Source organism: Lissotriton helveticus, chromosome 3_1, assembly GCF_964261635.1.
Source record: "Lissotriton helveticus chromosome 3_1, aLisHel1.1, whole genome shotgun sequence".
NCBI classification, from domain to species: domain Eukaryota; kingdom Metazoa; phylum Chordata; class Amphibia; order Caudata; family Salamandridae; genus Lissotriton; species Lissotriton helveticus.
Window position 1 is genome coordinate 23,110,227 of NC_136061.1, and position 27,671 is coordinate 23,137,897.

Genomic DNA, 27,671 nt, shown 5'->3' on the forward strand with positions numbered 1-27,671 from the left:
TTGTGTTCTCTGCGAACGCCCTTTAAGAAAGGAGGGCAACCATGCCAGGGCCGTGCCCTGAATCCCTAGCTCCGAAAACAGCGACATTAGTTGGTCATGATTGACCGTGTCAAATGCAGCGGAAAGGTCCAGTAGAACCATGGCACATGGTTTTTTCTTATCGGCCCTTAGTCTAAGTTCATCTAGGACCGATAACATCACCAACTCCGTGCTGTGGTGCGCCCTGAAGCCTGCCTGATTTAATTGCAGGAGATGGTTGTTTTCAATGTGGTTGCTCAGGGATTTTAACACATGTTGTTCAAGCACTTTAGCAAGAAACGGCAGTTGTGAGATTGGCCTAAAGTTCTTAAGATTCTTAGTACTGGCCCCAGGTTTTTTCAAGAGTTGTAATGGTAGTTTTAAAAACTGCGTTGTAATAGCCTGCATTGTAAAATAATGCGATGTAATGGTAGTTGCGATGTAAAATCCATGTTGTAAAAGCATGCATTGTAACTGTTTGCTTTGTAACGTCATATATTCAGCACAGGGGAGCCTCTCCATTGGCGGAGGCACCCCGTCGTTCAGGGTTGTGCCCATGCAATCCGGACACAGCGTCTGGTACATGTTGAGATGGGTCACACCAGACACTTCAGGTCTGCAACATGAACAGTTGCAAATTCCGTAGCTCACTGGAAATGAGGCATAATGACCATTGCACGTTGAGAAGGGTTGCACCATGCAATTCTGGTCATACACAGCAAAGAGTTGCAAATTCTGTACCTCCATGGAAATTAGGCACAACGTACAGTGCTCAATGATACAGGTTGCACCAGACCAGTCCGGTCACACATACACAGGCTCAAGTTCAGCAGAGCCACATGAGGTAGAATGAGCTAATACTCTGCTACACCCTGACATTAGAGGGTCGCACCTTGTGAATCAGACACCACACGCAATGAGCATGCAGTTGACATGTCGCAAAATAGAAATGCTGCTCAATCGATGAAATGGGCCTCGCAGGGTCAGCAACCAGTGAATCTGTTTACCACCACTAGATGCTTATGAGTGCCACGGTCCCTTCAGTATGGCAACAACACGCCTCAGATGCGGACAAGATTTCTGGAGCTCTGTACAGGGCAATCCGGTCTCTAGACACAAGTCTTAAGTCCACATTCACATCATGGTACCAATTTGGATTTAGTAGCCGATGTTAGCACTTGAGGGCCCTCTCCAGATGACACAGGTAGATGGTGTAGGGACCTCAGGGGACATAATTGCTATTCCTGAGATCTCTGGGAGTACAGTAGGCCTGCTGAGGGGCCCTTGGAGAGCACACTTCAGGGTGCCACACTTCAGCAGGTCCACAGCCCAAGCCAGTCTCTATTTATGTTATATGTTATGTTATGTTATATGGAGTTTTATAGCGCGCTCAATTACTACTGGAGTATCCTGGCGCGGAGAAAGAAACTAGAGGCCAGAATTAAGAGAAGAAGAGCAGAGCTTAAAATGCTAGTTTAAAAAGGTGGGTCTTAAGTGCTTTCTTGAAAAGTACGAAATTTGGGTTGGAACGAAGGGCCAAAGGAAGAGAGTTCCAAGCAGTAGCAGCTTTGACAGCAATGGACTGCCCTCCTAAACGGGAGCGCTGAAAGCGTGGAACCGCAAGCCGATATTGGTTGGCGGAGCGCAAAGGCCGGTTAGGCCGATAGAAGGAGAACCGTTTCCTCAGATATAGAGGGCCCTGATTATAGAGACATTTATTTATTTATTTAGACAGTTATCCTCCATGTGCAGAACAGAATTATCTGACAATGTGCACCGCGCAGTCCTAGTTTTCCTGCCCCATGTCCCCCAATCATATCTCACCCTTTACTAGAGTATGGGACCCGTAGATATACTGTTGTGTGTCTTTGAAGTCGGGGTGTTTTAGGGGGATTTCCCTTTGAGCAACAGATGTCTCCCATAAATTGTAGGTCTGTCTGCCATGGGTCATGGATGCAGATCTTAATTTTTAGTGGGGCCATGATCCGTCCCCTAGAGGCTAAGTGTCACAACCTCTATTTTAAATCAATTCCATTCAGACCTCAAATGGCAGAGGTCCACCTTTCTCATGGGATGCCCATGTTTTATGGCTGTCGACTTGGGGACTGCACAATTGTGCTACTCCGATTCCTGGTGTCCCCACTGTCAACTGAAGCCAGACACCACATTCCCAAGACTCCATGAACATAGAAATGTGAGTATTCTATACACGTTTGTAGATAAAGAAGAAGGTTCCTGGCTGTATAGAATCACCTTCGCGAGAGCAGACCCCCGAGGAGTCAGTCGGTGACCTGACTTAAGGACTCCAGATCAAAACAGTTGGATGATCCCCGCCAAATACACACTAAGGTCTAACCTTCATGCAGGACCCCATGATAAAACAGGAGTCTGTAACAAGAATCCAGTCATATGCTTCTAACAAGGCTTTTACGAAGCAGCTGGCCCAATGGTGCGTCCCCTGATAAAGTCACAAAAGCATGTGGGACTCAGTCCACACAGTTTCAAGTTAGGACATATAAGGACATACAACAGACAGTAACTGTTTTTCTTAACACCCACACAGTGTCCATAAAGTCAACAGCCCCGAAGAAGACCTTCCCTGAAATACATCACATGCCCAACCTGAAGGTCGAAACGTGTCAGCACAATCATAAATGGGAAGAAGAGCCACCATAAACGTGTTCATTCTGCGCACAAAAGCTGTGCATTATGAGAGATGGAATCTAGGATCTCATTCTGTTATTAACTCATGCTCTGACCCCCACCACAATAGGGCCAAGTAGCATAAGAAGACTGAAGCGGCAAAGGTCCCAATGATAATATAATGTAGGACACTAGACATGCAACTTCATGTGTTTTGTTGTATGTTTTTGGATTAATTCTTTACGTGTATTTAAGGTTGTTGTCATGCACTTTTTGCTTTGTATAAATCTTGTTAGGGATTAATCCTCTGCATGTATTCAAGAAGTGTTGTTATGTAATTGTTTCTTTGCACAATTCTTGTCCCTTTTCATTATGTCCATAAGTGTATACTATGTTCCCTTAAAAATCTTTTATTAAAAAAGCAAAGCAAAAATGCTATGGTTTCAGAAAAAGGATTACTGATTTATTCTATGTAAAATTCCTAAAAACATCATACATCGGCATGATATACCTGAGTGTACACCCCTGTTGAAAAATCAAATAATAACAGGTCAAATCAAAGAAAACAGAAGGAACAATACTTTGGTTTCTTCTCTTAAAGAGAAATTTGATTGAAGGTCTGGGAGGCACCCCTTTTTGATTCTCCATGTATTGATTCCAGCCTCCACAGTCCATAACTGCATCACTCCCCTGTAAGATACACGCAAGTATTCTATAAGTGGCATTCCTAAGCGAGTTATGCCAAAAAAACCTTCACCAATGGAAAGGGTTTGGCATGACGTATCCATTGCTATGAAACATCATGAGGCTGCTCCACTGCAGTCCACCACTGCAGTGCAAAGTATTGTCAATCATGGGCAACATAGGTGTGGGTGCGCACTCACAGTGGCCTATACTGGCAAGCAGCTCATGAGTTCACCCTCGATAGATACCAATGCACACCCACTGCAATGACAGATATGCCCATGTTTCTGAACATGGAATCAACGCCATTTCTCAACAAGGATAGGAAGGGAGCATGCACTTTCACACCGTAGTTGCGGTGGGAAAGGGCCCAGAGGGCACATAAGAGAATCAGAAAAAACCCAGGTGGAAAAACCAAAAACGTTCCAGGAACCACCTCAACAGTTTTTGATTCTCACCCCTCATGTCCATTAGCCACCTGAGAGGTTGATTGTCCATTTGAACCAAGAAGTGTGTGTCTCAAACAAATACATCCACAACTTCTTCTGGGCCAGACAACTGTGAAGGCTTCTGTGCTCCACCATGGCTCCTGTGAGAGTAACCTCCAGGAGATGAAGGCTACCGGCTGGTCTAAGCCCTCTTTGTTCAGTTGAGACAGTACCACCCGATACAATGTACAGTGGTATCTGTCTGAACAATGAACTCCCGGGGGACGTCCGGGGCCAGGAGCACAGGCACTGTACATATGGACTTTTTGACGGAGTCAAATGCCGCTTGGCAGGCCTGGATCCAGATTTCATTGCTGGACTGCTTATTTGAAGTCAGCTCCGACAAGGGGGTCATGATGGTGTCATATCCCTTGATAAACCTCCAGTAGGCCCCAGCAAGGCCCAAGAAAGCCATGATGCCCATTGGGGTTTTGGTGGACTCCCAGGCCAGGATAGCTTCAACCTTGGCCTGCAGGGGTTGCACCTTACTCCAGCCCACCCGGTGTCCCAAGTACACCACTGACTCTTGCCCCATCTGGCACTTACTGGCCTTGATAGTCAGGCCTGCCTGCTGCAGGGCCTGACATACTTCCTGGAGGTGAAAGAGATGATCCTCCCAACTGTTACTGAAGACAGCAATGTCGTCCAGATACGCACCTGAGAAGGTCCCCCTCCCAGCAAGGACCTGGTTCACCAGGCTCTTGAAGGTGATGTGGGGCATTCTTGAACCCAAAGGGCATGACCTTCAATTGGTAATGCCCTTCCGGCTTGCAGTAGGTAGTTTTCTCCCTGGCTCCCTCGCTGAGGCTGATCTGCCAATACCCGGAGATGAGGTTGAAAGTACTTAAATACTGTTGATCAACTCATCTGCCTGCGCAATCAGATGGGCATCTGTCCGGGTCACCGGGTTCAGACCTCGATAGTCCATAGAGAAATTTTGTTCAGGAGAGGTGCGGACTGGGCCAGAGTCTGCTGGAGGGTTCTATAACCCCCCAACTCAAGCATTGTAGACACTTCCGCCTTGATCACCTTATCTGCCAACCAGTAAGATTTGCGCTTGATGTTGAGGTTGTTGCCTGTGTCCACATCATGGGTGCACAGGTAGGTCGTCCCCAGGGTAAGGGAGAACAGAGTGCGTAACTGTCCAAACACTCGGTGGCAATCAATCAATCAATCAATACACTTGTAGAGCACGCTACTCACCCGTGAGGGTCTCAAGGCGCTGGGGGCGGGGGGGAGTGCCGCTACTGCTCGAAAAGCAAGGTCTTGAGGTGTTTCCTGAATGTGAGGTGGTCCTGGGTAAGACGTAGGTGGGCGGGGAGGGAGTTCCATGTCTTGGCCGCCAGGTAGGAGAATGACCTTCCTCAGGTGGTGGGTCTGCGAATCCGTGGGACGGTGGCGAGGGCGAGGCTGGCGGAGCGGAGCTGGCGGGTGGGAGTGTAGAATGAGAGGCAATTGTTGAGGTATTCGGGGCCTCTTTCATGAAGTGCTTTGTGTGCGAGGGTGAGGAGTCTGAAAGTGATCCTTTTTCTGAAGGGGAGCCAGTGCAGGTCTCTCAGGTGGGCTGATATGTGGCTGTGGCGGGGGATGTCGAGAATGTGTCGTGCGGATGCGTTCTGTATGCGTTGAAGTCTTTTCTGAAGTTTGATTGTGGTTCCTGCATAGAGGGCGTTCCCGTAGTCAAGTCGGCTGGTGACGAGGGCCTGGGTGACCGTCTTTCTAGTTCCGGTAGGGATCCAGCGGAAGATCTTACGGAGCATGTGCAGGGTGTTGAAGCATGAGGATGAGATGGCGTTGACTTGCTTGGTCATCGTGAGAAAGGAGTCCAGGATGAATCCCAGGTTGCGTGTGTGGTCAGTGGGTGTCGGTGCGGTGCCTAGTTCTGCGGGCCACCAGGAGTCGTCCCAGGCGGATGGGGATGGTCCGAGGATGAAGACCTCCGTCTTGTCTGAGTTCAGTTTCAGGCGACTGAGCTTCATCCATTCCGCGACATTTTTCATTCCTTCCTGGAGGTTGGATTTGGCTGTGGCTGGGTCTTTGGTGAGGGAGAGTATCAGCTGGGTGTCGTCGGCGTATGAGATGATGTTGAGGTTGTGTTTGCGTGCGATGGCGGCGTGGGGGCTCATGTAGATATTGAAGAGGGTTGGGCTGAGTGATGAGCCTTGGGGTACGCCGCAGATGATCTCGGTGGCCGCGGAGTGGAAGGGAGGGAGGGGACTCGCTGGGTTCTGTTGGAGAGGAAAGAAGTGATCCAGTCCAGGGCTTTGCCTTGGATCCCGGCGTTGTGGAAGCGGGTTATTAGGGTACGATGGCAGACTGTATCAAAGGCGGCTGAGAGGTCTAGGAGGATGAGGGCGGTGGTTTCCCCTTTGTCGAGTAGGGTCCTGATGTCGTCGGTGGCTGCAATGAGGGCAGTCTCGGTGCTGTGAGTGGCTTGAAATCCGGACTGGGATGGGTCGAGGGATCCATTGGCTTCGAGGAATGTGTTCAGCTGCTTATTGACGATCTTCTCGATCACTTTCGCCGGGAAGGGGAGAAAAGAGATGGGGTGGAAGTTTTTGAGGTCTTTGGGATCTGCTGTGGGTGTCTTCAGTAGGGCGTTGATCTCTGCGTGTTTCCAGCTCGCTGGGAACGTGGTGGACGCGAGGGAGTTGTTTATGACGTTCCGTAGGTGGGGAGCGATGATGGTGTTGGCTTTGTTGAAGATGTGGTGAGGGCATGGGCGTTCTTGTCGTACCACTCCTTCATGAGGGACCACATGACATTGTGGGAGGCTTGCTTCCACAACCTGGCCGTTTGGCTCCAGAAGGCCAGCATGTAGCTTAGTACAACCCAGGGAGTTCTCTTGGGAGACTGCTCCCAGCCTTCCTTGACCAAACTCAGAGGTTACTGACCGGGTGCCCAATCAGGAGTTCAAAGTTATTAAACCCAACTCCCTTCTGAGGGACCTCCCGATAGGCAAACAACATAACATGTACATTTGTAAATGTAAATGTAAATTGATACTTGTATAGCGCACTACTCACCCGCAAGGGTCTCAAGGCGCTTGTACGAATACCGCTGTGGAACCCATCCTGGCTTTCCCTGTGAGGTGTCCACTCCTGGGCACCCCCAAGGTGGAGGCCAGGCATCCTTAGCGTTGTGGGGGCCGTTGTGGAGATTAAGCAAGCTATTGCCCAGAGTTGCAGAGTGGGACTCCATGATTGGAATAGGCACAGAGGCGAGAATTATCAGGTCCGTGGAATTTTTGAGCCCAAGACCCGCCGAGGCGGGGAATTGAACCCTGGTCCCGGGCTAGACCTCTGCATCAGGGTCTGCCGCTCTACCCATTGAGCCACACTTCTCACATATCACCTAAAGGTCTCAAGGCGCTGAATAACAGATGTATATTGTTACCCAACTCAATGGTACTCATTTTATCGACCTCAGATGGATGAAAGGCTGAGTGGACCCACTGGGATTAGAAGCTGTGACCATGAGGTCGTACACAGGCCCCTACAGTGGATGGATTAGTCCACTGAGCCACCAGACCCAGCATACAGACATGGCAGGAGCACTTCCCACTTTTTCTCTTGGTGTTCACCAGAGCTGCGATGGAAGGTTGGACACATAGCACCCAGCACCAGGGGTACAAGTGCACCCACTCTAGACTAGACACTTGTTTACCAATACACGTGTCAATGTGATGGCAGGCGGCACATCTTGTGGAGAAGCGTGGCTCAATGGTTAGAGCGGCAGACCCTGATGCAGAGGTCTAGCCCGGGACCAGGGTTCAATTCCCGACGCGGCGGTTCTTGGACTTAATCTGCCCGGACCTGATAATTCTCGCCTCGGTGCCTGTTCTAATCATGGGTCCCACTCTGTGACTCTGGGCAATAGCTTGCTTAATCTCCACAACGGCCCCAACAGCGCTTGGATGCCTGGCTTCACCCTGGGGGTGCCCAGGAGTGGACATTTCACAGGGAAAAGACAGGAAGGCTTCCACAGCGGTATGAGTGCAGCGCCGGGACGCCTTGTCGCGTGGGCAGCCGTGCGCTTTACAAGTACAACATTTACATTTTACATTTACATTTACACATGCAATCACGTGCGCCAGCGGTACGGGTGTGCACCTTTGGCGGACTGAAATGGCAGGCTGCTCAGGAGCTTCATCACATTAGATGCCAGTGCGCATCCAACGGTCGGCAGTGACAGACTGGCACATGTTTCAGAACATTGAGTCAGATCCACTTCCCAACACGGGTAGGAAGGGTGCTTGCACTATCACTGTGTATTTACAGTGGGAAAGTGCCTGGAGGCCACACAAGAGAATCAGCAAAACCCAGGCGGAAAAGGCAAACAAATTAGGGAAATCCCTTCTGACAAGTATCTGGTCCAACAGTATGTATGTGGGTATGTATGTATGCATGTATGTAAGTGCGCATGGTATGTATGTATGTATATATGTTTGTGTACATGTATGCATGCATATTTGTATGTATGCATATTTGTAGGTATGCATGCATGAATGTATGTATGTATATGTGTATGTATGTGTGCATGCATGCATGTATGTAAATGTGCATGTATGCATGTGTGTATGTATGTATGCATGTATGTAAGTGCGCATGGTATGTATGTATGTATATATGTATGTATGCATATGTGTATGTATGCATGCATGTGTGCATGTATATGTATAGATGTATGTGTGCATGTATTCATGCATGTATGTGTACATGTATGCATGCATGTTTGTATGCATGCATGTTTGTATGTATGCATATTTGTAGGTATGCATGCATGAATGTTTCTATGTATGTATGTATATGTGTATGTAAATGTGCATGTATGCATCTGTGTATGTATGCGCAAACCCAGATATAGATCAAGATTCATTGCTGTGAACAGAACCTTAGAACATTTTATATCAACAGTGTGGACCTGGCTGTTTTTACATTTCTGGGGACCTCATAACTTTGAATTTAACACAATTGCCACTATCTGATAAAGAGTTCAATGTATTCAAATTTTTTATTTAAATTATTTTGCTGATATGGACACTTTTTCTTTAATTGATTTAAGTCAAATGACTATTCACAGATCACCTAGGATGAACACTGGGCCCCTGCACACACGCGGCTGGCACTGTTGGCACTGTTGTGTGCTGCTCACCGTCTTCTAATGGTTGAGCCCCACTCACTCACCCACCAACTCACCCACTCACTCACTCACTCACCCACCAACTCACCCACTCACTCACTCACTCACTCACTCACCCACCAACTCACCCACTCACTCACTCACTCACCCACTCACCCACTCACCCACCAACTCACCCACTCACTCACTCACTCACCCACTCACCCACTCACCCACCAACTCACCCACTCACTCACTCACTCACCCACTCACCCACTCACTCACTCTCTCACTCACTCACCCACCAACTCACCCACTCACTCACTCACTCACTCACTCACTCACTCACTCACTCAATGCTTGACCAGTCTGACTGCAGACCAGCTTCAGGCTGCGGGTGGGAGAGGGATGAAGAGCATACCTTCCTTCAGGGTCCTGTGGACTGGAATGAACTGGTGGATGTTCCGAAGTCTCACATTCTGGCCGATGAAGACTCTCCGACGGTGGGAACGTCAACGACTCTTCGTCACTTCCAATGGAAAACTAGAGGATCCAAGAAGAACCAGTTAGATGAAAACCGCCCTGCTGGAGAACCCACCTCTCTTGCTCCCAGCCTAGCGCTTTGAGTACACAAGAGTCACTTCATTGAGAAACCAAGACTTGCCCAACTAATGCACATGACGTCACGTCGTTTACCCAAGCCTACACCATACAGCTCACCCAGCATCATCTGCACTCATGAATGTCAACACCAGTGCGTGCAACCCAACAGTGTTCACCACACGGACACCCTCATGACCTTACAAAGGTTGGCAGCCTCTCACACCACACACAGGTCACCACTCACGGTGGCCACCACAAGGACACACTCATGACCCTACATAGATTGGCAGCCTCCCACACCACACAGAGGTCACCACTCACGATGGTCAACACAAGGACAGGCTGGTGACCCTACAAAGGTTGTCAGCCTCTCACACCGCGTACAGGTCACCGCTCATAATGGCCACCATAGGGACATGCTCAAGACCCTATGAAGGCTGGCAGGCTCCCGCAACACACAGAGATCCCTGCTGACGTTAGCCCCCACAAGGACATGCAAATCATCTCAAATAGATTGGCAGCCTCTCACACCGCACATAGGTCGCCGCTCACAGTGGCTACCACAAGGACAAGCTCATGACTCAAAAAGTTGGCAGCCGCTCATACCACACACAGGCCACAACTCCTGGGGATCATCACAAGGACACGCTCATGACCCTACAAAGGTTGGCAGCCTCTCACGCCGTGCATAGGTCGCTGCTCACGGTGGCCACCACATCAAAGTCATTTTTAAGCTTTACCCAAGAATCCGAAAGGAGCTTCAAACCTCAATTTATGGCCACTCTCAAGGACGCAGGAAGCACCAGGCCTCCCCTCCTTGCACCCACCGCCCTAGAACCAGAGATCAGCAGCTCCAGCCTGGGGACACCAGAGCAACTGAGAGCTTCAAGCTGTTCAATGACGGGGAGTTGTAGCGGCTCAAGAGAGCTGGGGACGCAGCAGCTGTTTGACAGTCATAGGGGTGTTGGAAAATATATTGTGGTTATTGCTGTTCGTAGTCCTACTGCTGGGTCCAGGGGGACAAAGACTGACCAGAGGCGACAGGATCTGTGCATAAGCTAAAGGCACAAGAGCTGGCCAAAGTACATAGTTAAAGTGTTTCCCTCTGTCCAATGACCTTTCTTCAAAGCTGGAGACGGTGCAAAGTGCGGTAGAGGCCATAGAGACTGGGACCTGGGCATCACCAAAGGGCTCGTGCATCATGACTGAGACCAAACTTAGTCGGGTAGGATCCAAAGGGACCGGGACCTGGGCATGGCCAAAGGGCACACACATCATGGCTGAGACTGCGCACGTGGGGTAAAGGCCACAGAGACAGGAAACTGGGCATGGCCAAACGGCACGCGCATCATGATTGAGACAGTGCATAGTCGGGTATTGGCCATACAGACTGGGACCAGGGCATGGCCGGAGGTTAGACCCATCAGTGTTGAGACCATGCACGGTGTGGTAGGGTCCACAGAGACTGCGACCTGGGCATGACCAAAGGACACCCCCAACATGGCTGAGACAGTGCATAGTGGGGTGGGGGCCAAAGTGACTAAGACCTGCGCACGTATCCAGTGTGCTGTGCATGGCTGAGACCATGCGCAGTCGGGTCAGTGCATGACAAATCAGCAGGGGATGTATGAAAAGGCAGGGTACAAGCCATGGACCTAACCCATGCACAGTTGGGACTGGATTTGGGGCATGGCTGATAAGCGGGCTGTGCACAGCAGCTGCTGCATACAGCCAAAGGCTGTGCTTAGTGTCTTTTCTCTGATGATGGGGACACTTGATGCAAGGGTTCAAATACCATGCCTATGCCCTGATGCCTGATGCGCACAGCCAGAGGATATACCTAAGGGTGAACTCAATGGGCACAGATGGATAGAGTGCAGGGCAGGGCCGATGACCACGTCATGCTTCCAGGATCCACTGGATAAGGCCAAAGTCAACGGATAAAGGTCTCTGTAGGGTAACCGGGGCACTGCATGCATGGCTTGGGCACAAAGGTACACCATTTATCCAAGTCACTTTGCTGGGCCTAGAGTCCTGCACAGCGGGTATGGAAGGAGCAGGGACCAGGTGCAGTTTCCAACTGAAGATAGGACACACTAAAATGTACAGTATTAAAACAAATAGCGTTAGACCTGTCAACCTTAGGGAGGTCTTCCCCAAACTCCAAACTTTTTGACCTACGCCTCCATTTCTTTTCACTGATCTCATTTTTGGGGCCTTAGGGCTATTAGAACTCTGGGCACTGCTGACCAGTGCTAAAGTGCTTGTGGTCTCTCCTTTGAAGATGGTGGAATTGACTTACATTCAATTGGCACGTTTAATTTACTGATAAATTTCTAGTAAAGTAGTAGTAAATGTACACAGGATTTTTAAATTAAATGTGCCTTGTGGGAAGCAGAACTGATTGTACCACCCACTTAAGTAGCCTTTTAAACATGTCTCAGGCCTTCCACTGCAGCGTGTGTGTGCAGTTTGAAACTTTTATTTCAACCTGCTAAGCTAAATCCCTTACAAGGGCCAAACCTCCTTTTTTATACATATAAACCACCCCTAGGGTAGGCCCTACACATTCCCAAGGGCAGGGTGCAGTGTATTTAAAAAGATGGACATGTACTTTTTTACATAGCCTGTGGCCATATTACAGAAAATGCCGTGGGGGCGCAAGGGACATTTGCGCCTTCTTTGCGTGCCCCCGGGGCACTTTGGTATTATAGAAAGGGCCTTCCTTCAGTGGCCCATGTAAAGGAGGGAATCCCTTTGCCTCTGTGCCCGCGTCATATTACCGATGCAGCGCCGAGGCAATCATGCCCTTAGGAGGCGAAATACGGTCCCCCACCAAAAGGTGGTGAACTGTCAGTGCGCCCCCTGAGGACAGCCCTCTTAAGGGATAAAAGGAGGTTCCATGGAGCCCCACACATCTCCCTGCAGGTGGGTGCAGTCACTCACTACACACATCGGCAATGGGATCTCTAATCCCTTTTGAAAGTGCAGGTGGTTTGCTGTCTGCACTGTGAAACATGGTGCAGCTTTTAAACAGCTATTCCACATTTCTCTTGAATACGCTGCCCTGGGCGCAGCACGAGTTTGCCGCTGCACTGAACGCAGTGCATTCTTCATAGTAGGGTGCACTTTTCCTGTTTGCACCTAGCGCACCAGAGCAGCTGAGAGCGCACCTGCTTAAAGGTGAACCATGTGGTACATATAAGGAAGGGTCCCCGTAAGGGTGGTATATTGCCAGTAGCATACACTAGAACATGGTTAAAAGCAAATAAACAAAAGAAATTTCAGAAAAATCTGGGTAGGTAATAATGATTTATTACCAAAAACTGCGTGATTGTCAGTAACAATAACAATACATACATTTTATATTTAACAAGCCCCAGGGGGGGGAAAAGGAAACAAGGGAAAGGAGTGCTCAAAAGAGTGATTAGAACATAGAGAGTAGATACAGTATAAAAAGGTAACCAAACTATTACAAGTTTAGTGACAAAGTAAGAGTGATTTCAATACAAGGGCCAAATTATCAGGCCAAAATCAAAACATTGTCAAAATGATCACATTCACCAGACTCATCTGATTACTAGATTAATCGTGGTTGTGCCGGAGTATCAGCAACGAAAAGTCGACGTTTCGACCCCTAACATCAGGCTGAATAGAGTCCTTTCACAGGGTTTTCATCAGGACGTCACACACAGGGGGGGGGGGGAGGAGGGGGCCAGGCTGTGAGAAAAAATATTGTAACTTTAGTACATGGTAAGGACGGCAATTCATCCTATTGTCTATACCAAGAAGTGAGTTAAAAACAAAAGTTCAAATTGAATTACCATGGGGTACGGCCAGAAGGGGGTGGCTCTGTACATGAAAGGGACGCCACGCTAAAGAGTCGTGGTCTGTCGCTTGTGGTGGAAGCCTCCACTAAAGAGGAGATAAATAATCAGTTAGATCTGCATATTGGAAAAGTCAACAAACTATTCTAGCGATTAAATATATAAGGGTACTAGGACCTTCTGATGGCGCTTAAGGCGTCAAACCGAATGGGTGACCGGGCCTTATTACCAAAAAGACCCACTAAAGGATTACTCCCAATTATTAGAGTTGTACCTTCAAGTTCTGAAAAAGAATCCGCCAAAAGATCAACGGGTTTGGCACATTTGAGGAAGGAATTGCAACTTGAGTGACCCTTAGCGAGCTGAAAACAGTAAATGAAATACTCAATTTTACTAGATACGCGAATCTACTGTCTTAAAAAACCTTTTATTCAGGTGGCGATTACTCACAGAAAAAGTAGTGGCGGACAGAGCCGTCTATGTGGATTCTTCAAAAGCCCTCCGTCACGGCAGAGGCGCGGAGTGGGGTTTTTTTTTTAAGAGATCTGGCTCGAAAAACGAGATGGCGTTTGTGTGTCCTTAGGACCAGCAGTAAATAAATAAATGGGCTTTTCCCGCTGAAAAACAGTAAAATTAAACATTCAATTCCCCAGACACTCGAATCATGTGTCTTAAGAAATCCCTATGGGTGGTAATTACTCACAGCGAAATGTGGCGGGCACCTCCGTCTGTGTAAATTATTCAAACTCCGGCGCGTCAATGGCGTGGAGCTGGTGATTCGAAGCAATCGACTCAAAAGGCGGGGTGTAACTTTCAGCGCTCGTGTGTCTTTTGGACCTAAAGCGGATAAATCAATTGATTACACGAGGACCTAGACCCTACTTTCAAAATCACACTGTCTGAGGTTTACTCACACAAAAGTGAACAACGGGGCCGTCTGCAGCGGTCTTGTCGTGAACTCCGCAGGAACCACAATGCGGAGTTTGTGGGAGGGGCCAACTATGTATGCTGATTCAAAGAATTGGAAGAGTTACTTCCAAAAGGCAAAACGAGCCTCTGGATGCGATATAAGGGCCGACATGGGGCAAGTGTATAAACGCAATGTTCACCACTAATTTACACAAGTTTATAAAGCCACAGAAATAAAAACGTATTTAGGAAAAAAGTATTTAGGAAAAACAGTCACTGGTGCATCTCTCACGCAGGAGGATGTAAACCAATTTGTTAGACTCGAGTATGTATACAAAATTGAAAAGAATTCGAAATTTTCAAAGCAGATTATAAGACTCAGATTATAAAACACGATGAGTGGTGCATCTCTCACACAGGAGGATGTAAACCAATTAACTAGACCTGAAATCGAGTAAATAGTCATAGGACAAATGTGCAGACTTTTTGAATTAACACAATTGTATTCAAGCAGATGGAAAAATTCGAATTCAACAAAACTTTTTTTTTAAAAACGGGTGCATCTCTCACACAGGAGGATGAGAACCAGTTGGACAGATATCATGGGGCTACAAAACATTCTATCATAAACGCCCCATGCGCATGCACTTCTCTGAAACGCAGGTGTCAACAGATTTGCTGGATCAATGGGGGACATTTAGTGGCTATAGAAGACCACAGTTTTAACCCAGTGCTGCCAGTTGTGCTAAACTACTGTCCTGTTCATTCAACCCATGTTTGATGGAGTCCAAGAGTGACATCCATTTGGACTCACGTGTGTTCAGGATTGATAAGAGGTTGCCGCCTCTTCTCCCAAGGGTGACCTTTTCAATAACGAACCATCGCAGGTCTGTGACCAAGTGACCCGCTGTCAGCCAGTGGTCTACAAGGGGTGCACCCGCCACTTTGCATCTTAATCTACTGCAGTGGGCAGAGATTCTAGACTTTATTTTTTGTTGCGTTTGACCTACGTATAATTGTCTACATGGGCACCGAATGATATATATCACTCCAGTAGAGTTACAGTTGGTATAGTGTTTAAGGTTAAATGTTCGTCCCTCGTGGGCAAATGTTTTGGTCTGAATTGTGGTGTCACAAGCAGTACAAGCGCCGCATCTGTAATGGCCAATTACAGGGGGCAGGTTCCAAAGTGATGTTAAAGTTGGTTGGCTCACTGGTTCCAAATATGAGTGGACCACCATGTCCCTTATGTTTTTGGCTCTCTTAAAAGAGTGGAGAGGCAGCTCTGTTTGGTTAATGACATCAGCAACCAAAGGCCAGTTTTGGTTAATAATCTTCTTTATGTCGTTGCTGCGCGTAGAGAAAGTTGTAACACAAATGACACGGTCAGTTGAGGCACGTGATGGGTTTTCTGGATTTAATAGAGAATCTCGGGGATTGTACCACGCCCGTTTTCTGGCTCGTTTGACCATCCTGGTCGGGTACCCCCGTGATATTAGGCGTTCGCTCAAGACCTCGGACTCTTTGAAATAATCAGCTCTTGTGGAGCAATTCCTCCTGATTCGGAAGAATTGCCCGACTGGGAGGTTATCCTTGAGGCCCCTTGGGTGATGACTCTGATATTGTAATAAAGAATTACGCTCGGTTGGCTTCCTGAACAACGTTGTTTGCAAATGGTCTGTTTCCACATAGATTGAAATGTCCAAAAAGGGTATAGTTTCTTTACTGGATTCCATCGTGAACTGGATAGACGGGTTCCTAGAGTTTAGCCAGTTATGGAACACTTGAAGTTGAACCCCGTCTCCTTCCCAAATGCAAAGGACGTCGTCAATATATCTGACCCATAGGGGCAGATTGGCCTTGAATGGGTTGGTTGCTGAAAAGATATGCTGATGTTCAAAGTGATCCATGTAAATTATAGCCAGATTCGGAGCGAAGGTAGCCCCCATCGCTACGCCCCTGGTCTGCAAATAGAAACATTCTTGAAAAATAAAGAAATTATGCATCATGGCAATTTCCAGCAATTCAATGATAAATTCAGTGGTGAACCATGGCGCAAACAGGGAAAGTCACCCTTTCAGTAATACGCATCTTGGTAATGAGAAACTCTTAAATTCGTTTTTCACTACTGTGAGGCCTACATCTCTCACAGGATAACAAAGGTTTACCTTATTACATTTAATAAGTACTAACTTTCTATTGCGAGCAAGTTAGAATGTTGAATGTGGTGCCTGCAGACTTTTAATTTAAAACCCGCTTTAATGGTAAAGTTGGATTTTAAGTCACAATTCTGAAGCTGTCACTTTTAGAAAGTTTGCATTTTCTTGTCCCAACCATTTGATGTCTGCAGCCTGTATCCTAGGGCCCATCGCTAGCTGTAGCCCGCAGTTGGTCTCTGTGTATTGCTCCCAGACAGTGAGACAAAGGGGGAATAGGTGTTGACAAGATGGACCATCTCTGACTTGATGAAGGGGAGACTGGTCACCTACCACACTTGCACATCACTGAGCCTCTGCTGGAGCACACTCACAAATGGTTTTACACTAGTCTTTTGTGACCCCAGACAACAGGGGCCAGGCAGGTAGGTAGGAACTTGGATGGAATCCTCAAGGACCTGCTCCTACTTCAAAGCTGGCACCAAGTATAGATAACGGGCCCTCAGTGCCAACTCTACAGTTCACCTGGACCTGTGGAAGCCTCAGAAGGACTGCTGTGCTGGTCGGCAAAAAGGACTGTGTCGGAAACTGCCTCTCTGTAGTGTACACTAAAATGAAGTACACGATGTAGAGAGTGTGAGAAATCCCCAAAGTGCAGGCAGAGGTTAAAGCAGATATTACCTCTCTTTTGGTACATAGAATGTAGTGAACCCTGTCTTATGGCTAAAGGCCTGCAGTAGGGGTGGCTTACCTGTACCTTAAGCAGTGTCTGGGGAGCATGACACACAGGGCTGTGCCATGTCGACTCTGGATTTCTCTGCATCAAGACGCACAGCCTGCAATGGCAGAGAGCACGGCCTTGGTGAAGGGGCCCTGGGGTGGCACAACCAGTGCTGCAGCTCCAGAGGACCCTCTTCAGTACCCATGCCCTCAGCACCAGGGGTAACTTTCACTAGGGACCTAGAGGGGTAAACAAAGTTCTGCAAATCATAGTATAGATTTGGGGAAAGAGTTCTGGCACTGGGAACCGGGCTAGCAGGGACTCAGTCCACTTCCAGTTCGAAATTACATCAGGCATCAGGCAAAAAGTGGAGGCTACGCATGTGAAAAGAGGCATTTTCCTACAGACTGCTACTCTTTTGCCCTCATGCCCTGCTGCCCTGCTACCCCGCAAGAAAGACTGGACCTGCAACTTGATCCCAGGAACAAGAGAGGGATTCCGTGGGCTAGTTGGCTGGCGTCCTGATCAGAGCCTCAGGGACAGAAAAGGCTCACTCAACCTTGAACCCGGCCCCTGGACTCTGTCTGCTGTAAGTCTTGCCCCCCAAGTGGTACCACACAAGTCCTAGACCCTTAGAAGTGGGCCTGAAGGTGCTCTGCCAGCACAGCTGTGGTCCTGTGGGCAGAAATGACGCAGTGTGATGCATTTCCTCACGGCTCCACTCCAGAACCGCCGCTGCACAACGTATCCCTGATGCAGGACCGCGCATCGCAGCCGCAGATTCCTTGGACCCGCCGCTGCACGGTGCCTCCTCGACACAGGCCTTCCCATCGCAAGCCCCTCATCGACGCCATCTTGGACAATGATGCAGGACTTCGAATTTCATCCCCACAGCTTTTTCCGAACCACCGCTGCGCAAGATATCCTCAACGATGGACTTCACATCGCAAGCCCCATGTCGACGACATTCTCGACACCGCAGGACTCTGCATTGCGACCCCACAGCTCCCTGGAACTGCCATCGAGTGGCGCATCCTCGATACCAGATCTTGCAACGCTCCGCAACCAGGATTTAAGGTACTTTGTTCAGCGGGCCTAACTGGGTACCTGTGTCCGGCCCATGCTCCATCGCGGTCGGCCTGAACTTGTGAATTTGTCACTGTCTGGCATGACCAGATAACTGCAGTTGGCACTTTGTGCCTCTAGGCACTATTTACACTTAAAACTTTAAAATTGCTCAGCTCCAGTTCTACTGATTGGATTTTTGTTGTTTTGGGGTGTTGTGTTTTCATGTAATTACTGTCTGAAGTGCTGCATACACACTTTACACATTACCTCTGAGTTACACCTGACTGATTCGTACCAAGCTATCAGACGGTTACACACAGGTTAATTGGGGTTTGCTTGTGACTTCACCCTGACAAGATCTGTGCTTGCTGCTTGAGTAGGGTTTCACCCCCCTCAACCAGTAACCCAATTCCCAACAAATAGCAGGTAGTGACGTCATGAGCAGTCTACGTCGGGCGGTAGCTGGGACTGTTTAACCTCCTTAGCTGGCAAATTTCAATGCTTTTTAGATGTTGTGTTTTTGACACTATTGCACAATAGCTGTGGTTTTTGTTGGATAACATTGTCCAACTGCTTCTAACACAACTCTAAATGATCATTAAATACGGTAGGGAATTCATTATTTTTTTGGTTACTTGTGTGGTTGCCCGTTAACAGTAAGGACTACACACAAGCATATGTTGTGGTTCAGGAACACAACCTTCATATGGCAGGTTCTGTAAAGAGTACAACAAACCTCTTCCTGTACATCCTTCCCCATCTCTTACCCAACATCTGCAGCATCTGGAGGCTCTCAGTATGAAACGTCACACCCATCAAACACTTAACGCCTGCAATCCTGCAACTAAACTCCTTCAGCACATACATGCCACCTCTGCATACCAGTGCTCCCAGTGATGTACCACTAGATCCCACATGCCAGCTGCCAAAACCAACAACAATCAACATGTATGTCCATGAAGCAATCCCTCTCGAGGGCCCGATTCACAGAATGAACTTAAGACTCAATCCTAAACTTACTACTATTTTGGTATTCACAGAATGCACCTACTACTTTTGGTATTCACAGAATGCACCTACTACTTTTGGTATTCACAGAATGCACCTACTACTTTTGGTATTCACAGAATGCACCTACTACTTTTGGTATTCACAGAAGTTAGGATTTTGTCTTAAGTCTGTCTTAAGACAAACTTAAGACAGACTTAAGACAGGCTTAAGGCAGACTTAAGTTAGGATTTTGTCTTAAGTCTGTCTTAAGTCTGTCTTAAGTTTGTCTTAAGACAAACTGAAGACAAAATCCTAACTTCTGTGAATACCAAAAGTAGTAAGTGCATTCTGTGAATATCAAAATAGTAATAAGTTTAGGATTGAGTCTTAAGTTCATTCTGTGAATCGGGCCAAAGGTTAGTACTCACAACCTCCTTGCCCATGTCCCTCTTAACTCCTTGTATGAGAGGCTGCATGACCTTTGAGATGTCCTGGATGTACTGGTAGGGTCATCTCCTGGCAGTGCCTAAGGTACACCTTCATCGTGAGCTCTGATCGTGCACCAACGCTCTTGTTACCGCACTATCATCTCTTTGCCCAAACATCTCCAATGGTAAACAACGTCACGCTCCACTCTTGGACCCCACTTGCGTGTCCCCCCCACACCCCTCCATGCTCTCTTCCTCTGGTGAACAAACTGCCCCCCACTGGTGGGATATGTGCAAGTCCTCTGGTCAGCTGACTCCCCTGTATCCAGAGTGGACCCACCATTGGTTTAGCGGGGACTTCTTCCTCTGGGGTCGCCACGTATTCTGGTGTCTCCGCTTCGGACACTCCATCCTCCTCTTCCTCCTCCTCCTCGTTCTCTTCCCGGATGCTTGGCGTGGAGCCCACGGACGGCAGTGCGCTCTTTTCTTTCTTTCTCTTCTTCTTCTTGCGGATCTCCTCGCGTCGAGGCGCTTTCCTCCTGAACTTCATGGAAGCCGGCAGGTGGGAGGACAGGGGGTGGTGGATGTGGTGGGAGGTGTGCCGGTGACCTGAAGAAGAAGAGGGGGCAGGTGAGGCGCAAGAGATGAAGGCCCAGACTAGGTACATCACCTGCGGCATTGGCACAAACAGGAAGTTACATCATCTAAAAGGGGGGCATTAAGGGGGATGGGTGGCAGCATTTAAAGACCCCAAGGGTATCAGTACAGTGGGGAAGTAACCACAACATATATTGTGTAGAAACAATTAAATGTAATTTAGACTTGGAAACACAGAAGAAGAGGAGAGAAAGATATGGTTAAGCATTTGAATAACTCAGGTTTAAACACAACAGACACAGTGAGTGTTAAATACAGAGGTCCAGACATGCAGTGAGGAAGGAACATCGTTGAGAGAAAATCAGCAGAGAGTGAGGAACACAAAAAACTTTAAGATTATATTTCACAAAACAGGGACAGATGTTGGGGGTTGCAGGAAACTGTTTTTGTTGCAGTAACCTCCCCACTTGTGCCTGGTATCTGACACAACTTTGACTGAGAGTGTGCTGGGTTCCAGCTAACCAGGTCTCCAGCATCAGTATTCTTTCCCTAAACTGTACCCTTGTTGCACAATTGGAACCCCTTTAGGCTCCATGTAAGTCCCTATTAAATGGTACCCAGGCCTGTGGAACTAAAGTGTCCCTAAGGGCTGCAGCATGAACTGTGCCACCCCAAGGGACCCCTCACCAAGCTCGTGCAACCTGCTATTGCAGGCCGCGTGTTTTGGTGCAGAGAAAAAGGAAGAGTCGACATGGCACACTCACCTGTGTGCTATGCAGGTAAAATACTACATGTGGTGCAGGTAGATCACCCCCACAGCAGGCCTTACAGCCCTAAGGCAGGAGGCACTATACCCCTTGTGTGGGCATATCTGCATGAGTGGATGTGGCCCTGTGATATCCAAGTCAATTCTTAGATATCACACGTGCACAGGGAAGCCGTACCAAGCACATGGCCTGGTCAGGAGTGCCCTAGCTACATGATGGCTTCACTGTACCCCCAGAAGTTTGGTACCAAACATCTTGTCTTAATAAACCCACACTAATGCAAGTGTTGAATTTATTAATAAATGCGCCCGAAAGGGCACTTTAGCAGTGTCCCCTCAAAACCTTCTGACTACTAGTGTGTTGACTGACTGGTCTGGACCAGCTAGCCACCACGGTCCAGATTTTGGCCCCCTGAGGTGAGAGCCTTTGCGCTCAGAAGCCTGGAACAAAGCCGGCTCTGGGTGGAGGTGTTTACACCTCATCCAAACAGAATCTGCATTCCAGGGCGGGAAGCTTCAAAGGCCTTGCCGCCTTTGTAATGCAACCCTGGCCTCTCCAGATAGTGGAGATGCCCCCACTTTTTAGTGGCAAGACAGGTTTTTAAAATGAGTCAGATTAGGAGGTGTGCCCACACCAAGCCAGCACCACACCTAAGGTGGACCAGCTGACGTGGACAACACCATTACAAAGTGGTGCCAAATGAGCGCCAAGAAACCGATGGTGATAGTGCGCGTTATAAATATTTTTAATAATAATAATAAAGTCCTCCACCTTGTTTTGGATGTAATTAGCCTCCTCGGGTCAGGGTTATGCCCACTTCCCACAGGAAGTGGTCATATAGAAGGTGTAGACACCTTTGGCTACTACCTGTCACTCCCCTTAGCCCCCCTAAATTGAGTATTTAGGAGGCTCCACTGAACCCAAGAACTCAGATTCAACAGATCAATAAAAGTAGGATGAAGAGTCACTGCCTGGTGAGAACATCAGAAGAGCCGTGGACTATTTGGTGTGAAATCCTGCCTGCCTGCAACTTTCTCGACAACCGGAACAGAGTGACTTGTCCTGCAAACTGGAGAACAACCACAGCCTTGGGCAGCCTGCCAGCACCTCGAGAATCGCCTACAGTTTCCCTTGGAGTAGAGGAGCTCCTCCCCTAAAGTCCACGGCACCAAAGAGCAGAGTCCAGTCCATCGCCTTGCAGCTCACCTGCCAGACCGACCACCACCACAGATGACCAGGAAGAGGTACCCGTGATCTGTCTCCCCACCGAGCGTGAAGACACCAGGACCCACCGGAGCCGTGCAGCGCCAATCCCCAGGGTACAGGACGCCCTGCACCAAACACCAACAGTGAGAGTCCAGTCCGGATTCCCACTGAACCACAACGAGCAGCCATTGAGCGATGTCAGCATCACTGAGACCCACTTCATGAGTGGCCCAGCTGTTCTGATTTTGCCCCTGCCAACTTTTGCTCTCAACCACGAAGATCAACTTTGCACATCCAGTCTGGCCGAGCTCACCTCTCTGCACTCGAGCTGCCCGGTCTGGGTACTGAAGAACCGGCTGTGCCCCCTTGCTCTAAGACCCCTTGCGGCCCAAGCTCTCATTTGGGAGTTCTCTGACTTGTCCCTAAGTCCCCCGGTGCAGCCTGTTTGCAGGTAGACCCCTTTTTCGTAGCGCACCGATACCAACCTCAGCAGCACCCTGCTCCCGGTGAAACCCAAGCAGTCCTGATGAACGGCTGGTAATGCTTTGGACCTTGGCCCATAAAACTCTGAAACCCAGAAGGTGAAACCCTGAAACTGACTGTACTTAAAGTTACACATATATGACTTCTACTTCCATAGGACTGAATTGTGTGTAAAGACGCCTGACTTTTTTAACATTTTCTTACCTGAAAAAACTGATAACAAAAACTGTAGTTACTTTTGAACACATTTTTTGGTTTTACAACATATATAAAAAGAAGTGTTATTTTTCTAATTTGGTCTCGGGTGTATTCTTTGAATGTGTGTCTCATTTAGGCCCGGGAGGAGCTACGCTACGCAGAACTCTGTGAAGTGCCCAAAAAACTCTGCCACGCGATGCAATATTCTGCAAGCGGCGGAGTGCAATAAGTCGCACTGCTCACGCTGAATTTTAGCGCCGGGTGTTTGCCCCACACTGTAAATTCAACGCGAACGGCACCACACGCTGCTCAAGAGGGCGCTGCTCTCTCTGCGGCTCGAGTAGATGTGCTACTTGAGTGACAGCTTCCTCAACATGAGCGGAAGGTTTCTCAACGTGAGCGGTAGTGACCTGGTGCAACCGCCACATTAAGAAACGTCAGCGGTAGGTCGTCTGGAGTAAGAGTATCCTTACTCGCCAACTTAACATTGGAGTTTTTCAGAACTCCGCGCTCCACACGGTGCGCAGAGTTAGGAAAACCTCAGCAAACTTTACAAGTGGGGCATAACTTCACATTCATGCCAAGTCTTATGTATTGCCTCAGTGAGTACATCACATGCTCTGCACTGCCCTCCGATAAGCATTACTGCTCGCCCACACTACCACAAAACAGAGCGTTAGTATGATGTACTTTAGCCTTTGTGAGCCAATTGGGGGTCCACTGGACTCTCTACACAGTGAACTTCTTTTTGTGCACTATATATATATATATATATATATATATATATATATATATATATATACACTATATATAGAGCCAGGAGTGTCTTCTAGGGGAGGGAGTGGAAATCCATCACGCTTGGATAGGACGACAACTGAGGGAGGCATGGAGGGTCACCTTACCAAAGCTGAGTTACTGGCCAGGGGTCAAGCCGGACTGTGGCCGGCTCCTGGTGTAGCTGCTAACCTCACCCATGTAGGAAGGACGGTCTGCTTCCGGGCAGCGCTGCCAGTCTGCCCATCCACCACACATTGGCTACAGACACAGGTACACAGTGAAGTTTTCACAGTTGCTCACTCCACCAGTGTCATTTTAAGGAATCTTGGGGCCCTGGCACAAGACCTATTTTGGGCCCCCTGTTTGGAGCAATTTCAATGTGTCACCCACTTTCAGCTAATTCAAGATCTGGTGAGGTCAAACTATATTGAATTAAACATTAAACTTTCAGAAATGAGAGAACACAAAAAAACAGCCAACAGATCAAGCATCTACCAGCCAAATAAAAACTTGAACAAACTTTGACAGAGTAACTTTCTTTTGCTCTTGGGTCCAGATTTTTTTTTCTTGCTAAACCAATATTTTACCTGGGGATCTGTCTCCACTGTTTAATATTAAAATAAAGCACACAGCACTTGTAGATTCAATTACTAACATTTGCATTCACAAAGAAATCCCTCTACTTGGGTGGCATTCTGTAACCCTTCAATCTGCTAATTAAAAAAACCTGAGGGCTTCAGGGACCACAAAAGGACAGGGTGATAAAGAGAACGGTATACAATGATACGAAAGCAGATAGAGAAGAGAGGCAGGGGTAGAGGTGAAGCAGAGGATAGGTAAGGTAAGGTAAGGTAAGGTGGATATGGAATATAAGAATGAAAGGTGTGATGCCCATAAAGAAAGCGTTGGAAACGGCAGTGTCTGGTTGGCTGACGGGGCGCCCCCAGCCAGGCAGAACCCACAGCTCCCTACAAGGGCAGGTGATTACACTCGCTGTATTACCCACGCTCAACCTTGGGTAACTTGGCACTGAGCAGTCAGGCATACTACAAAGGCAATGAACACAGCAGAGACACAGCAGTCACTCGTGATAAATACACTGTGCGTCACAAAAGACACTTCACACAGGATGTTTGTATACACGTTTATATTGCACGCACTTATGCAATCATCATAACATGACCTCATATACTTTTGGGCATAAAACACATTTGGTAATAATATTATCAGTACCAGGTCCACTTGTAGTGTTATGATATTCATAGTATGCACACTGTGTGTGCTCCTAATCTACCTGTCCCCCCTCCCAGACAAAGAGCACCCTTATGTGGTGTGACATGCATCCACCCCAGCCCCACCCAAGGAGTCCTGATAATACAATCTCACACGATTATAGGGTACACCCCGGGTCACAACGATATCAAAGATATGTACATTCACGAACTTAGAACACTTTTTAGCAGCAACGCGGACTGGAGCCACGCAGGAAACCCCAATGTCAACAGGTATTGTGCTTTTAGCAACAATCAACGTATAATGAGGCACCACCGGCCAGTGTCGTGAATCACAGGCGGTCCACACACGATCACTCCCTCACACACATACTCACTACACAGGACTCGTCCAGCCAGTCCATACGGCACACTCTTGCACACACATACATGCTCAGCACCCTAATGCAATGACACTGGTACCCAGCGGGTCAATGGTTCGCCCTCTACAGACTCCAAGGCCCACGCCTCCCATCACCTTCTAGTTCACCTCAGTTGTCCTGTACCCCCGGATGGAAGATAACCAGACCCGTCTCCCGGACACTCTGCCGCACGTGGCCAAAGGCACACTTAGTCTGAGTCCACAGGAAGCAGGTGTAAATATCTAACAGTTTTAATTAGGAGGCAGATGTAAACAAGGAAGAGGGTAGCAGCCACTCGGGAAGTTCACCAGTAGGTCTGACAATATAAAGGACCCACGCAGTCTCTTTACCCACTTCCAAACTGACTCAGAAGCATTTCTTCAACCCAGTCAATCTCTCTTGCTACTACCTGGTGCCAGATGTCTTTAAGAGGGGTCAGGTGTGGAGAGGGCAGTTGCTCCACTGCGATGAGGTTCAACAACGGAACAACCGATGAACGAGGAGTAACACAGGGGAGCCTCTCTCTAGGATGAGGCGCCCCGATCAGTATGCGATGATCCTGGTCGTGCCCAGGCAATCCGAGCACAGCACTTGGTTTGCGTTTATTCAAATCGCACCCAGCACTTCAGATTTCAAACAAGATGAGTTGCAAATTCCGCGCCTCCTGGGAAAGGAGGCACAGTGACTTTTGCATGTTGAGATGGATTGCACCAGGCAATTCTGCTCAGGCACAGCGAGAGATGCGAGTTCGTACCTACGTAGAAAGGAGGCACCACGTCCAGTGCACGATGATACAGCTGCGCCAGACCAGTCTTCTGGTCACACACACAGGCGCAAGTTCAGCAGGGCCACATGAGGTAGAGAGGTACTACTCTGGGTACGCCCCCACCTCCGAGGGTTGCACCCTGTGAATCGGACACTGCACGCAACGAGCATGCAGTCGGCGTGTCGCACGAGAGGGATGTGGCACAATCACCAAAACGGGCCACACAGTGGCCCACAACTGGTGAATCCCCTCACCACCAACTAAACGCTTATTAGTGTCATGCTCCCCATAGTAGAGGAACCACACGTCTTAGATGTGGGCAATATTTCTGGACTCCGAGTCCGCACTAGACAATCTGGTCTCCAGACACACGTCTTAGTTCCACGCTCATACCAGTTAAGCTTTAGTAGCTGAGACGGGCGCTTGTGAGGGCACTGCTCTGCAGATGTCACACGTAGATGGAGTAGGTCCCTCACAAGAGATCTTTCACGTCCCTGAGATCTCCAAGAGAGCAGGAGACCCGCGGTCGGGCAGTGGTGAGCACACTTCAGGCCACCGCTCTTCAGCAGGCCCTCGGCCCAGGCCAGCCTCTATTTAGACTGTTATCAATCCATGTGCACAACAGAATCCTCTGACAATGTGCATCACGCAGTCCGGGTTCTCCGGCCCCATGTCCGCACAAGCACATCACACCCTTTGCTGAAGAATGGCACCCGTAGTTATACTTTCTTGTTTCTTTAAAATTCAGGGGTATAGAGGTTTTCCCTTTGAACCACAGATGTCTCTCCTAAATTGTAGGCCTGTCTGCAATGGGGCCTTGGAATGCAGATATTAATATTTAGTGGGACCGTGATCCGGCCCTAGAGTTTAAATATCACAAACTCTATCTTCAGTCTATCCCATTCGGCCCTCCAATGGCAGAGCCTGCAGTCCCCGTGGGATGCCCATAGTGTATGGCTGTTGATTGGGGAGTGTACAGATTTTCCCCCTCCTCCCCACCCCTTCTGTCCACTGCAGCCAGACACCACCTTCCCTGAGCCTCTTGGAGCAAAGAAATGTCCATGTTCTATGAGAACAAAACAAGAGCCAGTCCAGCTGTTGCTTCTCACAAACATTGTTTTATGTCTGTGACCATGGAAGTCAGTTAGCTCAGTCATCATTTATTTCAGAATTTTTTTTACACTAGATCCATATTCGTGGTTTCGGGATCTGTGATAGAGGTAGGCACGAAGACACTAAAATATTTAGTTTCAAAGAATACCAGTTGTAGCCTATGTGACATAAAAGCAAACAGCACATTACATTAAACAGAGAATGAACACAAATTGTGTCACATGCACTTGGAATAAACATGAACAAAAATGCATCACAATTCTCAAATCTAACGACAAAAAGGAGCCTATGGATGATTTCAAAATAATGGCGCCCCTAGTTAATGGACAAACGCGGGGATGGAAGCAACAAAGTGTCGCCAAAGACGGACAGCAGGGGCCTTGAAACTGCACATTGTTCCTATATATATTGTGCCCTGAGCCATGCAAAACCTTTTGCTTTTTGGCCGCAAACCCCCTGGCGGGTTCTGCTGTCA

The 27,671-nt window shown here is 48.3% G+C and overlaps 1 protein-coding gene across 2 annotated transcripts in view; it reads right to left on the reverse strand.

The window, feature by feature from the left end:
- Positions 1 to 27,671, reverse strand: part of SLC4A3 (solute carrier family 4 member 3) — a 513,414-nt gene that overhangs the window by 450,537 nt on the left and 35,206 nt on the right. For both annotated transcript variants that reach the window (XM_078679131.1, XM_078679132.1), the window contains exons 2-3: positions 19,997 to 20,265; positions 9,376 to 9,497 (exon numbers count right to left, since the gene is read on the reverse strand). In XM_078679131.1, coding sequence (XP_078535257.1) covers positions 9,376 to 9,497; positions 19,997 to 20,206 — 332 coding nt within the window. In that variant the 5' untranslated portion in view covers positions 20,207 to 20,265. The remainder of the gene's footprint in view (positions 1 to 9,375; positions 9,498 to 19,996; positions 20,266 to 27,671) is intronic.